The sequence below is a fragment of the Haliotis rufescens genome, unplaced genomic scaffold (genome assembly GCF_023055435.1).
Source record: "Haliotis rufescens isolate VD_foot unplaced genomic scaffold, xgHalRufe1.0.p SCAF_16, whole genome shotgun sequence".
In the NCBI taxonomy this organism is placed as follows: Eukaryota; Metazoa; Mollusca; class Gastropoda; order Lepetellida; family Haliotidae; genus Haliotis; species Haliotis rufescens.
Window position 1 is genome coordinate 25,952,979 of NW_025963846.1, and position 13,360 is coordinate 25,966,338.

Here is a 13,360-nt window from a genome sequence, read left to right on the forward strand (position 1 = left end):
TTCCAACTCTCGTATCACTTGCATTTGCTTCACACAAAATGGTGGCGCCCAGTCAAGACGATCTGATCGATAATCAAGATCTATATTGTGATAAAACGGGTCTTACATCGCGAAATGCATCAAATCACGTGAGCACCTTGATTAAAAACATGAAAAGATTTGGAATAATATTTGTTGACAACGAGTTAGCAGTGCACATGCTTTGCAAATAGTGCAGTCGATCGAAATCTGCACGACAGTTTACGAACCGGATTTGGATTTCGGTGCGCGATTTTGATTGGACTATACATAGACTCGTTAGTCCAGCCAAAATGTAACTCCATAATACCAGCCTAGTTCGGCAAGGGTGGAAACTGGACTTTTATAGTCAGTTAACTCTCTTGCCTCGGGAAGATGGGTTCAGCTGACCTATGGATATGTCCTCTGATGAGCATGCCAAGTCCCAGTTCGTCCCGATTATGCTCCTAGGTTGGTCAGCACCATACCCATGCTTGTGGGTTTCACCGAGGTGTAAACATCTGAGACCTCACTTTGGGGTATCCACATTAAGCTGACATGCCATGATATAACTTGAATTCTGTTAAAAGCGGCGTTAAACACAGGTCAGTCACCCACACTCTCACTCAGATCTGCAATCAGAGAGGTATCACATCAGAGAAAGAGATCTGATTTTAATGAGATTTATCTCCCCATGGACCCGTGGCAGTGTACTTCCTCCATGAAAAACCTTTGTTACCTTTGACAAGCAATCACATCAGAAATTGTTAAATCATTTTGTTTAAGAAACTTTTGCAAAGCTAAATACATTTCACAGTGTTTGCTACTTTAAATGGTTGCTATTTTTTGTACAGCAGATAGAATGTTTTGATTAAGACAGAATTTGACATTTTTAATGCATGATACATGAATGTGCATCCAGTACATACAGATGCAGGTTTGGAGGCAGATAATGACCAGATTGCATCCAAGGGATGCTTAAAAGGATCTATCCTTTTACATGAATTGTATTGTTTAGCAAAGATAAATCTTCTTATCTTTGTGTGTCGCCGTGATATTGCTTGAAGATTGCTAAAAGCGGCGTAAAACCATACTCATCTTCATCATCATCATATCATAGAACAAACTACTGAGCTTATGAAGAGGATGATCAATCAATGGGGAAATTCATAAGCTATCCTTTTATCATCTGAGACGACACCATCCGCTGTGGAGAGTTACCTCCCTTAGATGTGCCAGAATCCTATGATCATATGTTTAAATTCCAGATTTGCCGATTGTGATGCTTGATTTGTTCCTACCATGACCGTGGTTTTCAACACAGTGTCAATGTATTAAAACCTGTATCACTTTAGGCTTTCCTCCCACGTAAAGCTAACATGGCATAATTGGAATACTTTTCAAAATGGTTTTAGCTCCTTCTGATTTGTTTGATAGTGAAGCTGAGGCATGTTTGAGTGTTGTTCAACATTTTCTCTGAAGCCCCTAGAACCTGTGTTTTATGTATGCAAGGTTTACTATGAAGATCATATGGGTGGTGTGTTCAACCTGAAGGATGTTTTGCATGTTGTAAGAATGCTGAATATATTGTGTATATTTGAGTAAACAAACTTTGTCCAATTTATGTCTTGTCCCGTTTGTAAACTTTCCTGACTATTTAACAGGAGAACAACTTAACAGATTAGGTATACGAGAAGCTGGGTGTCCCAGTCATAGGCATTTTGTACTAGACAAATTCTATGTGCAGAGCTGCATCCCTTAGGCATCTTCTATTACTGTGATCAAAGGTTTGGATCCCTGATTCTCCTTGACTGTAGACCGCCTCCGTGGTCTAGTGGTAGAGCGTCCTCCCGGAGAGCGAAAGGTCTGGGTTTCGATCCCCGGCCGCGTCATACCAAAAGACGTTAAAAGATGGTACTTGTTGTTACCCTGTCTGGCGCTCGGCATTAAGGGGCTAAAACAAGGACTGGTCGGCTCGGAGTCAGTATACTGTGTCTGAGTGGGGTATTCATGTTAAACTGCGGCATGATATCTCAGTGAGCTAGCACTATAAATCGGCATCAGTCCGCACTAGTACAAGCAGCCACACAAACACACAAACGTACATGCACGTCGCTATATAAGTGCAATAATCTTGGACGCGACGTTAAACCCAATTTCACCTCACCTCACCTTGACTGTAATTCAGGCTTTGTCAGCACTCTTGCTCGACCATGAAGATCCGGGGTTAGGTCTTCAGTAACCCTTGCTTGCCGTAAAAGGCTGTCAGGAAAGTCGACTAACGGATCGGATGGTCAGGCTCTCTGACTTGTTTGATGCATGTCATCGTATCCCAATTGTGTTGATCAAGCTTATGATGTCAATCACTGGATTGTCTGGTGTAGACTTGGTTATGTACAGACCGCTGTCATATTGCTGGATTATTGCTGGAGTGCAGCGTTAAATAAACAAAGCATGTGCTGGTGGACAAATATATGACAGTGAATCATCCAGAATTAGACAATACACTGGGTGGTCGAGAATGCTGGGTGCTGGCTCTGGTCGAAATTGTAGCTTTGTACTTCCCTGCTGAAAGTATCGGACACCCACTGGTCGCTGCAATACATTGCTACGATTCACGCCTTAATATTATTAAGTTCTCCGTAAGTCTGGGGGCACGGGTGGCCCAGTCGTCTAAGGCGCTGCGATTCACTGTGCAGAATTGCGTCCCTTGGGCACGCCAGAAACCTATGATTGTGGGTTCGAATCCCGGTTCGCCCCAATTATGTTTCTAGGTTTGTCAGCACCATACCCGTGCTCGTGGGTTTTACCGAAGTGGTAAACGTCTGAGACCTGCATCACTTCGGCGTTCCTCCCATATTAAGCTGACATGCCGTGATATAACTGGAATACTGTTTAAAGAGGCGTTAAACCCAACTCACTCACTCTCCGTAAGTCTCCCTGATTTTACGCAGGCCTTCACAAGACCCGTCGCCACTGATGGGGTGATCCTAACTTGCATCACACACGTGTCACAGCCATTGGAATTCGTTCAACAAGTCACTCGGGAACTTTCTCGTTCTTGACTTCGTTTTAGCTTTGCCATACGTCGAACTCTTCTCATTGGACATTTTGTCATCACTAATTGTGTCTTTACCATCAACATCTTCGTTTTCCTTTTCTCCTTTTGATTTCCACCTTAAATTAAAAAGAGTCGTCTGCTTTCCCTCCACCCTAGCCTAAAACCAAAGCGATAGTTACGGTTCACGTTTTGGCTACGAGGCTATCCGGTGAATCATATCAACCAACGGTTACGCTTGGCTAAATATAGACTTGATCACATGATAATTTAGCATGTCAGCATGTCAGAAGAGAGGTATCACTGAGGCAGACTGAAAGTAGTTTCAGCGTAATTTACAGCTATGGTACTCTATTTTAACTGTAGGTTATCTGCCACGAACTGACAGTTTACTGACCCACTTCTAGTGGTAGAACGTCTGCCTGGAGAACGGAAGGTCGGGAGTTCGATCCCCGGCCACTTCATATCAAAAGACGTTAAAATATGTTAATTGTTGTTACCCTTTCTGACACTGGTGCTAAAACAAGGACTGATCGGCTTGGAGTCAGCATACTGTGTTTGAGTGGTGTATCTCATCTTTCCGAGGCAAGTGAGTTAACTGACTATAAAAGTCCAGTTTCCACCCTTGCTGAACTAGGCTGGTATTATGGAGTTACATTTTGCCTGGACTAACGAGTCTATGCATAGTCCAATCAAAATCGCGCACCGAAATCGAAATCCGGTTCGTTAAGTGTCATGCAGATTTCGGTCGACTGCAGCATTTGCAAAACATGTGCACCGCTAACTCGTTGTCAACAGATATTTTCTAAATCTTTTCATGTTTTTAATCAAGGTGCTCACGTGATTTGATGCACTTAGCGATGTAAGACTCGTTTTATCACAATATCTTGATTATCGATCAGATCGTCTTGACTGGTCGCCACCGTTTTGTTTGAAGTAAATGCAAGTGATACGAGAGGTTGAATCTGATTGGTCAGTAGGAGAGGCATAGAAAGGACATAACTCGCAATAGCCACTGGTGGCGCTACGATCGAGCCCAGGAATTCCAGCCTAGTTCGGCAAGGGTGGAAACTTGACTTTTAAAGTCAGTTAACGCTCTTGCCTCGGGAAGATGGGTGTATCTATGTTAAACTGCAACATGGTATCTCAGTGGGCTAGCACTATAGAATCGGCATTAGTCCGGACTATTACAAGCAGCCACACCCGTGAAGATCCGGGGTAGAATAGGTCTTCAGCAACCCATGCTTGTCGTAAAAGGCGACTAACGGGATCGGGTGGTCAGGCTCGCTGACTTGGTTGATGCATGTCCTTGTATCCCAATAGTTGATCGATGCTCATGATGTCAATCACTGGACTCTCTGGTCCAGACTCGATTATTTACAGACCGCCGTCATATAGCTGGAATATTGCTGAGTGTGGTGTTAAACAATAAACAAACAAACAAACAAACATGACAATGTTACCTTAAATTCAGTATTGCATCGTGGGGCTTCTCTCACTAGATGTTAGATGCGGTAACCGTACCTCCATATTGTAGCGACAAGACAAAATATTATAGCATTGTGCTATGACGTCACAATGACGTTTGACGTCAACTTACTGCAGTGAAGATTGATATGTGTCATGTCTTGTTTCATCTTTCCGAGGCAAGGGCGTTTACTGACTTTATAGCTGGATAGAATTATCATTAAACCGCCCGCATGTTATCAGAAATCGGCGGGCCACTGTAACTTGATAATACCCTCATATTGCTTGACGACGGGCCATTATCACGCCCGGTGTTAGGTGACGTCATATGGTAGGGATATTGACGTCACGTTTAATAGTTGTTTATTTTTATTTGATAACAAATTCCATCCGTTTTAGCTATAGTAACGGTAACGCTATTTTTCAGGGCATTATCATTTGCAGAAGCCCTCGGTCTTTTCAACTGCCCTCCTTTATCGGGCAGTAAATGGAAGACCTCGGGCTTCTGCAAATGGTAAGGCCCTGAAAAAGAGCGTTACCCTATAATAACCGCCCAGTAGACTTTTATAGTCAGGTGACGCCCTTGTCTCGGAAAGATGGTCTTGTTTCTCTGTAATACATAATGAATTGAAGCTTGTGAATTCAATTTTTGTGTTACGAAGATGCTGTAGTTTTAAAACATGAAAAGTCAAAATGGGATGTTTCACCCATAATGACCTTTAGTCTCATGGTTGGGCACTAAGCAGGTTTGTTTTGTCCTGGCCGGAGGGGCGGTTGGGTAGCCTTGTGGTTAAAGCGTTCGCTCGTCACGCCGAAGACCCGGGTTCGAGTCCCGACATTGGTACAATGTGTGAAGCCCATTTCTGGTGTCCCCCGCCCTGATATTAGTGGAATATGACTAAAAGCGGGGTAAAACCATACTCACTCACTCATTCTCTCGTCCTGGTCGGTTCAGCCACCTAGGCCCCGTTCGACAAAGCGTTCTTAGCGCTAAGGTGATCGTAACTCCCATGTTTTAACACTGGCTTACGGTCATCGTGGCGCTGAGACCACTCTGTGGAACAGGGCTTTGTTATAAATGACTCTAGTCGCCATATGGCTGAAATAATACCGATGCGACGTTAAGTTTAACCCACTCACTGTAAATGACTCCTCCTAGACACCGGTCACGTGATGCTAAAGCTGTCAATATACAATTTGTGTGAACATTAACTCAATCGCGAGCAGACGTCACCAGCGGATAGTTATTCTCGACTACAATCACTTGCAGAGAGAGTAAGCCGAAAATAAGGTACAGTTGTTTTATTTCATTCTTTGACACTCGGTCTCGATTGTGTGACATGTTTAACTCTCGTGTTTGTCTGTTGACACTCCATATCCACACACCTGTGATTCCTGTGGAGCGTATGGCCGCCATTGACGCGCTGATGTAATTGAGGAAGTTATATTAAACTATTTTAATACAGCAGCCTCCTACTCAATTTCTTTCGTAATCAGTAATGTTTATGTATATTGTTTTAGACAATGAATAATCATTAATCTCATAGTGTATCATTATAATGGGGTTTTGACTATTCAAACGACTTCTCGCATTCAGTCTTTTTTCATCGCTGACGTAAATGTATTCATACGGGTATATTATAAATATAGAATACTGAACTCGCTCCCGTGGAATACCAATCTTATGAAACGAGTGAACAGTTCTGGTATCTAAATACCTCGTCAGATACCAGAACTATTCACGAAGTTCAAAACACTTTTTTTTACTTGGGTACGAGTTTAGTATTTTATTTATTACTTGCAGTTTAAAACTTTTTAAACCTCATTTAATCGAACTGTTGGAATTCCCGTCAGAAACTAGGTCAATCTTATGAATACAATATTTCACTGTCGTGTGTAAATAAGCAGACATCGACGCGATCCACAGCATAATCAAGTTGAGTTTAACAGTATACAACTTCAAACACATTAAAAGTTTACACATATATATGTAATAACATACAACGGAATAACTTAATTTGTAAAATGTTGTTTCAGTTTACACGGCAAAACCTTGTCCTGTGACGTCAGCCTAGCAACAAGGTTACTGGTGTCATCGAGTATGCATAAGCTCCTCTCAACGATGGCGATCTATTACCTCTTAACGCAATGTCATTGAATAAGCCCAGCGATGTTGAGAGATATATTCAATAGTTGTTAGTGAAACTAGTTCTGCCAGTACATAAGCATGCGCTTCGGTAATAAACAATGTTTAAATACAGCTGTATATTTATTAAACGGTTGGTTTCTTCACGGTCGAGTAGAGTAATACCAGTTTTTACTGATACACCTTAAGCAGCTACACGGCCATAACTCGCAGTATAAATGTTATATATGTGTGCGTGCGTGCGTGCGTGCGTGAATGTGTATACCGATTGCATGTCATCTGTCATATGTCACAATTAAGGATCAACCTTTGAAATTGTTAACTTATAATCGTTATATCTGGGCGTGTTGCTAGCGATCTGTCAACAATAACTAAGTTGTAAAGTTAGTTGGTTTGTTTGTTGTTTAACGCCGCACTCAGCAATATGACGGCGGTCTGTAAATAATCGAATCTGGACCAGAAAATCCAGTGATTAATATCATAACATCGATCCACGCAATTGGGATCGATGACATGCATCAATCAAGTCAGCGAGCCTGACCACCCGATCCCGTTAGTCGCCTCTTACGACAACCATAGCCGCCTTTTATGGCAAGCATGGGTTGCTGAAGACCTATTTTTAAGTTGTAAAGAATACATGCCGACTGTCTTATATCATGAAAGAACCCCCGGGGATTCCGGGCTACAATAGGTCCCAGGGACCTATGTAATTCGTAAAAAGTGACCCAATGGAACGGTAGGTCAGACTTGGTGACTTAGTTGATTTGGAGCCATTGCATCGTACCCCGACGGCTTGGAGCGTTGCTCTCAGTATCAATCAATTGTCTGGTCCAGAATTGATAACCTACAGAATACCGTCATATGGCTGGAATAGTGCTGAGTGCGACGTTAAACAATAAACAAAACAACCTATTAATTCATAAAAGAATCAAGCCTTCATTCTGTCCTCGTATCCCAATTGCGTAGATCGATACTCATGATGTTGTAAGAGGCGACTATCGGGATCGGGTGGTCAGGCTCGCTGACTTGGTTGATGCATGTCCTCGTATCCCAATTGCGTAGATCGATACTCATGATGTCGTAAGAGGCGACTAACAGGATCGGGTGGTCAGACTCGCTGACTTGGTTGATGCATGTCATTGTGTCACAATTGCGTAGATCGATACTCATGATATCAATCACTGGACTGTCTGGTCCAGATTCAGTTATTACAGATCGCCGTCATATAGCTGGAATGTTGCAGAGTGCGGCGTTAAACAATAAACTAACAATACAACGAGTAGTCCACTATGTAATAAGCCAAAATACATGACGAGGTGCTGTTAATTTCGTTGTTACACAACCGTGTTTTGCCCATAGAAACAAATAGTATCGGCTGCTTTTGGAGAGAGTCATTCGACGATGAGAACATCGTCTTTAAACTATGGAAGATGCCCCTTATGTGCAGTTAAATCTGTAGTGTCGATGAAAGAAAATATTCATAAACTTTGTTGCACAACATTTGCATGTATTTTTGTAAATGTAAACATGTGTTAGGGCATCGAAACATATTCTTGATCTCCTTTTGACAGATGCGGCTACCGAACATGCTCCGACCTCCTGAACGGACGTATATCTTGTTGGCCGCCCTTTCCTTCCTGACTGGCAGCTGTGTCTTAACGCTAGACCCGAAGCAGACCCACACCAAACCAAACAGCTCATGTACGAAAATCAAATCAAAGAGGCGTTGTATAGATATTGTTTGTTTGTTTGTTTGTTCTTTAACGCCGCACTCAGCAATATGCCAGCAATATGACGGCGGTCTGTAAATAATCGAATCTGGACCAGACAACCCAGTGATTGACATCATGAGCATCGATCCACGCAATTGGGATACGATGACATGCATCAACCAAGTCAGCAAGCCTGACCACCCGATCCCGTTAGTCGCCTCTTACGACAAGCATGATACCTCGTACGGCAAGAATGGGTTGCTGAAGACCTATTCTACCCGGGATCTTCACGGGTCAGTTGTATAGGTATCGAGTGGTGTAAGGGGTAGACTTGCCTCGTCACGCAGATGATCCGGGTTCAGTTCCTCAAATGGCCCAAGGGGGAACGGGTGACCCAGTCGTCTAAGGCGCCGCAATTCGTCTTGCAGTTGAAACCTATGATTGTGGGTTCGAATCCCGGTTCGCCCCGATTATGTTTCTAGGTTTGTCAGCACCATACCCGTGCTCGTGGGTTTCACCGAAGTGGTAAACGTCTGAGACCTGCATCACTTCAAGCTTTCCTTCCACATTAAGCTGACACGCTGTGATATAACTGGAATACTGTTCAAAGCAGCGTTACACCTAAACCGAACTTAATCACTCAAATGGGGTAAATGTGTGAGCCTGTTCTTGGTGTCCCCGCCCTGATATGAATGGAATATGAATAGCCTGCATTATTTGATCTTACACTTGTTTGGTGCGCATTGCCTGGCCAATCAGAAGAAACCTATACTTTGTAAAATCAGATCAGATGTGTTAGATAGGTAGACTTTGAAACCAAGTTTTACATCTTATTCAAACCCTTTACATGGTGAATAACTGTGTAGTTAGGGTGTAATGTCAGGCCGGGGTGCGACCGTGTGTAACCTGGCTGATTGTGTTTTATTATTCCCCAATGGAGTGGAGACCGCCTCCGTGGTCTAGTGGTAGAGCGTCCGCCCGGAGAGCGGAGGTTCGGGGTTCGGTCCCCGGCCGCGTCATACCAAAAGACGTTAAAAGATGGTACTTGTTGTTACCCTGTCTGGCGCTCGGCATTATGGGGCTAAAACAAGGACTGGTCGGCTCGGAGTCAGTATACTGTGTCTGAGTGGGGTATTCATGTTAAACTGCGGCATGGTATCTCAGTGGGCTAGCTCTATAAATCGGCATCAGTCCGGACTAGTACAAGCAGCCACACACACACACACACACATACACGTACATGCACGTCGCTATATAAGTGCAATAATCTTGGACGCGACGTTAAGCCCGATTTCACCCATCACCAACGGAGTGGACCATTGCTACTTCAGTCCTCTTCTGGCTGCTAAAGCAGAGGCATCGTGATGTAGTTGGAATATTGCTGATGTTGGAGGGGCGGTGGGATAGCCTAGTGGTTAAAGCGTTCGCTCGACACGCCGAAGACCCGGGTTCGATTCCCCGCATGGGTACAATGTGTGAAGCTCATTTCTGGTGTCCTGCGCCGCGATATTGCTTGAATATTGCTAAAGGTGGCGTAAAACCATACTCACACGCTCACTAACGTTGGACGGTTTTTTAGTGTTTTGTTTGTTTGTAGTTTAACGCCGCACTGGTCTGTAAATAATCGAGTCTAGACAAGACAATCCAGTGATTGACACCACGAGCATCGATCCACACAATTGGGATCGATGACGTGCATCAATCAAGTCAGCGATCCTGACCACCTGATCACCTCTTACAAGAACTATAGTCGCCTTTTACGACAAGCATGTTTTTTAGTGAGTCTGAAATAATGTCATGTATGCGTGTATTCATGTAGATCTATATGTACAACTGTACAGGTGCTGTTAAAGACTATGGACAACTCTTCCCCAGCGTGAAGTCGGTGGAAACATGGGTCAAATCTACGTTCTCGACTACCTGGCCTTGGACAATACATAATGGCGAACACGGTGAGACATGCTTTACTTGTTGCCTCTGTGTGGCTTAAAGTGAGTTTGACTAACGCCGCTTTTAACAGTATTCCAGTTATATCGCGGCGTGTCAGCTTAATGTGGGAGGAAAGCCCTAAGTGATGCAGGTCTCAGGCGTTTACCACTTCGGTGAAACCCATGTGCACGGGTATGGTGCTGACAAACCTAGAAACATAATCGGGGTGAACCGGGATTCGAACACATAATCATAGGTGTCTGGCGTGTCCAAGGGACGCAACTCTGGACAGCGAATCGCTGCGCCTAAGACGACTAGGCCCCCCGTGCCCCCTAAGTGGCTTAAAGGCACAGATGGCTCAGTTGTCGCAGGCCCTTCATTTCGCCGTGCAGAGTTGCGTCCCTTTTTCACGCAAGAGTGAATAAGTAAGGTTTTACGCCGCTTTTAGCAAGATTACAGCAATATCACAGCGGGGGACAACAGAAATGGGCTTCACATATTGTACCCATGTCGGGAATCGAACCCGGGTCTTCGGCGTGACGAGCGAACGCTTTAACCACCAGGCTACCCGACCGCCCTTTTTCACGCAAGAAACTTATGATCGTGGATTCGAATTCCGGTTCGCCCCTGTTATATTTCTTGGGTCAAATTTCTAGGTCTGTCAGCACCATTCCCGTGCTCGTGGGTTTCACCAAAGTAGTAAACGTCTGAGACCTGCATCACGTTTGGTTATCACAATCACCCGGTAACGTACAGGTATTTACTTCGATGTTATTTATTTGGTAATCGATGCGTTTACTGCATTGAAGCGCTGCCTAAATGGGGGTTAAAATAAAACTCACCGACTTCTGTCGCAGCGCTGGTTTAGTGTGAGAAGGCTTTGAGGCTGATAGGTCCTATACAGTATTGTCGGTGTCGGTGTGCTGTCTCTCTGTGTCGGATGTTAACACTTAACATTTAATCTCACAGTCGTCTCGCACTCAGAGAAACAAGTCAACACAAGCTTTATTCTCATTAAAATCAGGCCTTAATTCACGCTAAAGTAGCGAACACTAAGGTCTGATTTAAATGAGACTGCATATCCTTGATACTCACATTCGAGTCTTATAAAAATCAGATCTTAGTTCTCGCTACCGCTAATTACAAGTTTGTTTGGCGGAAGCGACAACTAAGATCTGATTTTAATGATATTGCTCACATCCTTTATAAACGTCAGATCCTTCATGGACGTCACATCCTTTATAGACGCCACACCCTTTATAAACGTCACATCCTTTATAGACGTCAGATCCTTTATAGACGTCAGATCCTTTATAGACGCCACACCCTTTATAGACGTCACATCCTTTATAGACGTCACATCCTTTATAGACGTCAGATCCTTTATAGACGCCACACCCTTTATAGTCGTCACGTCCTTTATAGACGCCACATCCTTTATAGACGCCACATCCATTATAGACGCCACATCCTTTAAAGACGTCACATCCTTTATAGCTTTATAGGGGCGGTCGGGTAGCCTAGTGGTTTAAGCGTTCGCTCGTCACGCCGAAGACCTGGGTTCGATTCCCGACATGGGCACAATGTGTGAAGCCCATTTCTGGTGTCCCCCGCCGTGATATTGCTGGAATATTGCTAAAAGCGGCGTATAACCTCACTCACTCACTCACTCACTCACTCACTCACTCACTCTCACTCACTCACTCACTCACTCACTCACTCTCACTCACTCACTCACTCACTCACTCACTCACTCACTCACTCACTCACTCTAGCTTTATAGACGCCACATCCTTTATAGACGTCAGATCCTCAACATTTCGACCACACTCTGTTCTCTGTTCCAACGCGTCGTTCCGTATCTTACCACGGTTCTTATGTTGTGTACTTTACCAGGTTCAACCAAACGTTCGCTGACTCAAACATTCCTTGGCTATTACGTGTCCATAATCTCAAGACTTGAGATCACAGTCAGTGCTATTGGGTTATTTCTGGAACTGACTGCCGAAAACACGGAAATTGCAGCGATAAACCACACAGACCCCAATCCTCCAACGAACCCCCGAAGATCCGGGTTAGAATAGGTCTTCAGCAATCCATGTTTGCTGTAAGAGGCACCTATAACGGGATCGGATGGTCTTGGTTGATGCATGCCATCGTATCTCAGTTGCGTGGATCGATGCTGATAATGTCATTCACTGGATTGTCTGTTATAAACGTCTGAGACCTGCATCACTTCGGGCATTTCACAAACATTAAGCTGACACGCCGTGATATAACTGGAACACTGTTAAAGGCGGCGTTAATCCCAACTCACTCACTAGCGATTAACACTGCTTTATTATGTCCTCAGGCATGGCGGTCTCAGGAGAAGGACGCCGCCAGTGGACATCCAAACAGCTTCTTCTCCACGAGCTGCTCATTGCGTCCATCCTGCCATGGTCACTGGTCAAGTTTGGGGACGCTGTGTTCCTCAGGCGGCGGTGGTTGTGTGGATGTTTTGAGGATGAACCAAGACGTGGTGCCCCCGAGGTAGACCCGAGTGCCTCTGCGGTTACAGCAACCAGTCTCTCCCGGGAACAGACCCTCACCAGTTCCATATGAGGAGAGGCCGGTCTTACCTTTGTCCTTGCAAAGAGGAATTGCTTTTTAAAGTTTTACACAGTGCCAGATTTGCTTAAATAGTCCGTTAAAAACATCTTGTGCTATGCTTTGCTTGTTTTTTGCCATGTGATAAACAATATCTGTTAGTAATAAAATCATTCACTCACGATGCACGGTAATAATTCAGTTTTTTTTTGTATGAACAACATGAGTATAATGTAAGCAAATCGGGATGCTTCATTAATAGATAATTATTATAATTAAAGTAATAATCAGAATTTGACCTCCGACGCTGTGTTTTTTGAAACAATGCAGAGAAAGCTTATCAAGGGAAATACGCTTCGTGGCACCAGGAATGCTTGTAACATTTATGCCACCGGCCACAATCATCCTCGTATCCCTATGCGTGGGTCGATGCTCATGATGTCAATCACTGGATTGTCTGGT

At 44.0% G+C, this 13,360-nt stretch overlaps 1 protein-coding gene across 1 annotated transcript; it reads left to right on the forward strand.

The window, feature by feature from the left end:
* The first annotated feature begins 5,659 nt into the window (after positions 1 to 5,659).
* LOC124117685 lies at positions 5,660 to 13,082 on the forward strand. Its single transcript, XM_046479670.2, has 4 exons — positions 5,660 to 5,813; positions 8,240 to 8,369; positions 10,222 to 10,332; positions 12,663 to 13,082. Exons 2-4 carry the CDS (start codon positions 8,240 to 8,242, stop codon positions 12,911 to 12,913), a joined length of 492 nt encoding a protein of 163 aa, XP_046335626.2. The 5' UTR covers positions 5,660 to 5,813; the 3' UTR covers positions 12,914 to 13,082.
* Positions 13,083 to 13,360: the final 278 nt, after the last annotated feature.

Excerpts from the sequence above, each read along its gene's own strand:
- LOC124117685 (XM_046479670.2), top strand. The coding sequence starts at position 8,240 with ATGCGGCTACCGAACATGCTCCGACCTCCTGAACGGACGTATATCTTG. Across the intron at positions 8,370-10,221 it reads CACCAAACCAAACAGCTCAT|GTGCTGTTAAAGACTATGGA; the intron begins GTACGAAAATCA and ends ACAACTGTACAG. Across the intron at positions 10,333-12,662 it reads AATACATAATGGCGAACACG|GCATGGCGGTCTCAGGAGAA; the intron begins GTGAGACATGCT and ends TTATGTCCTCAG.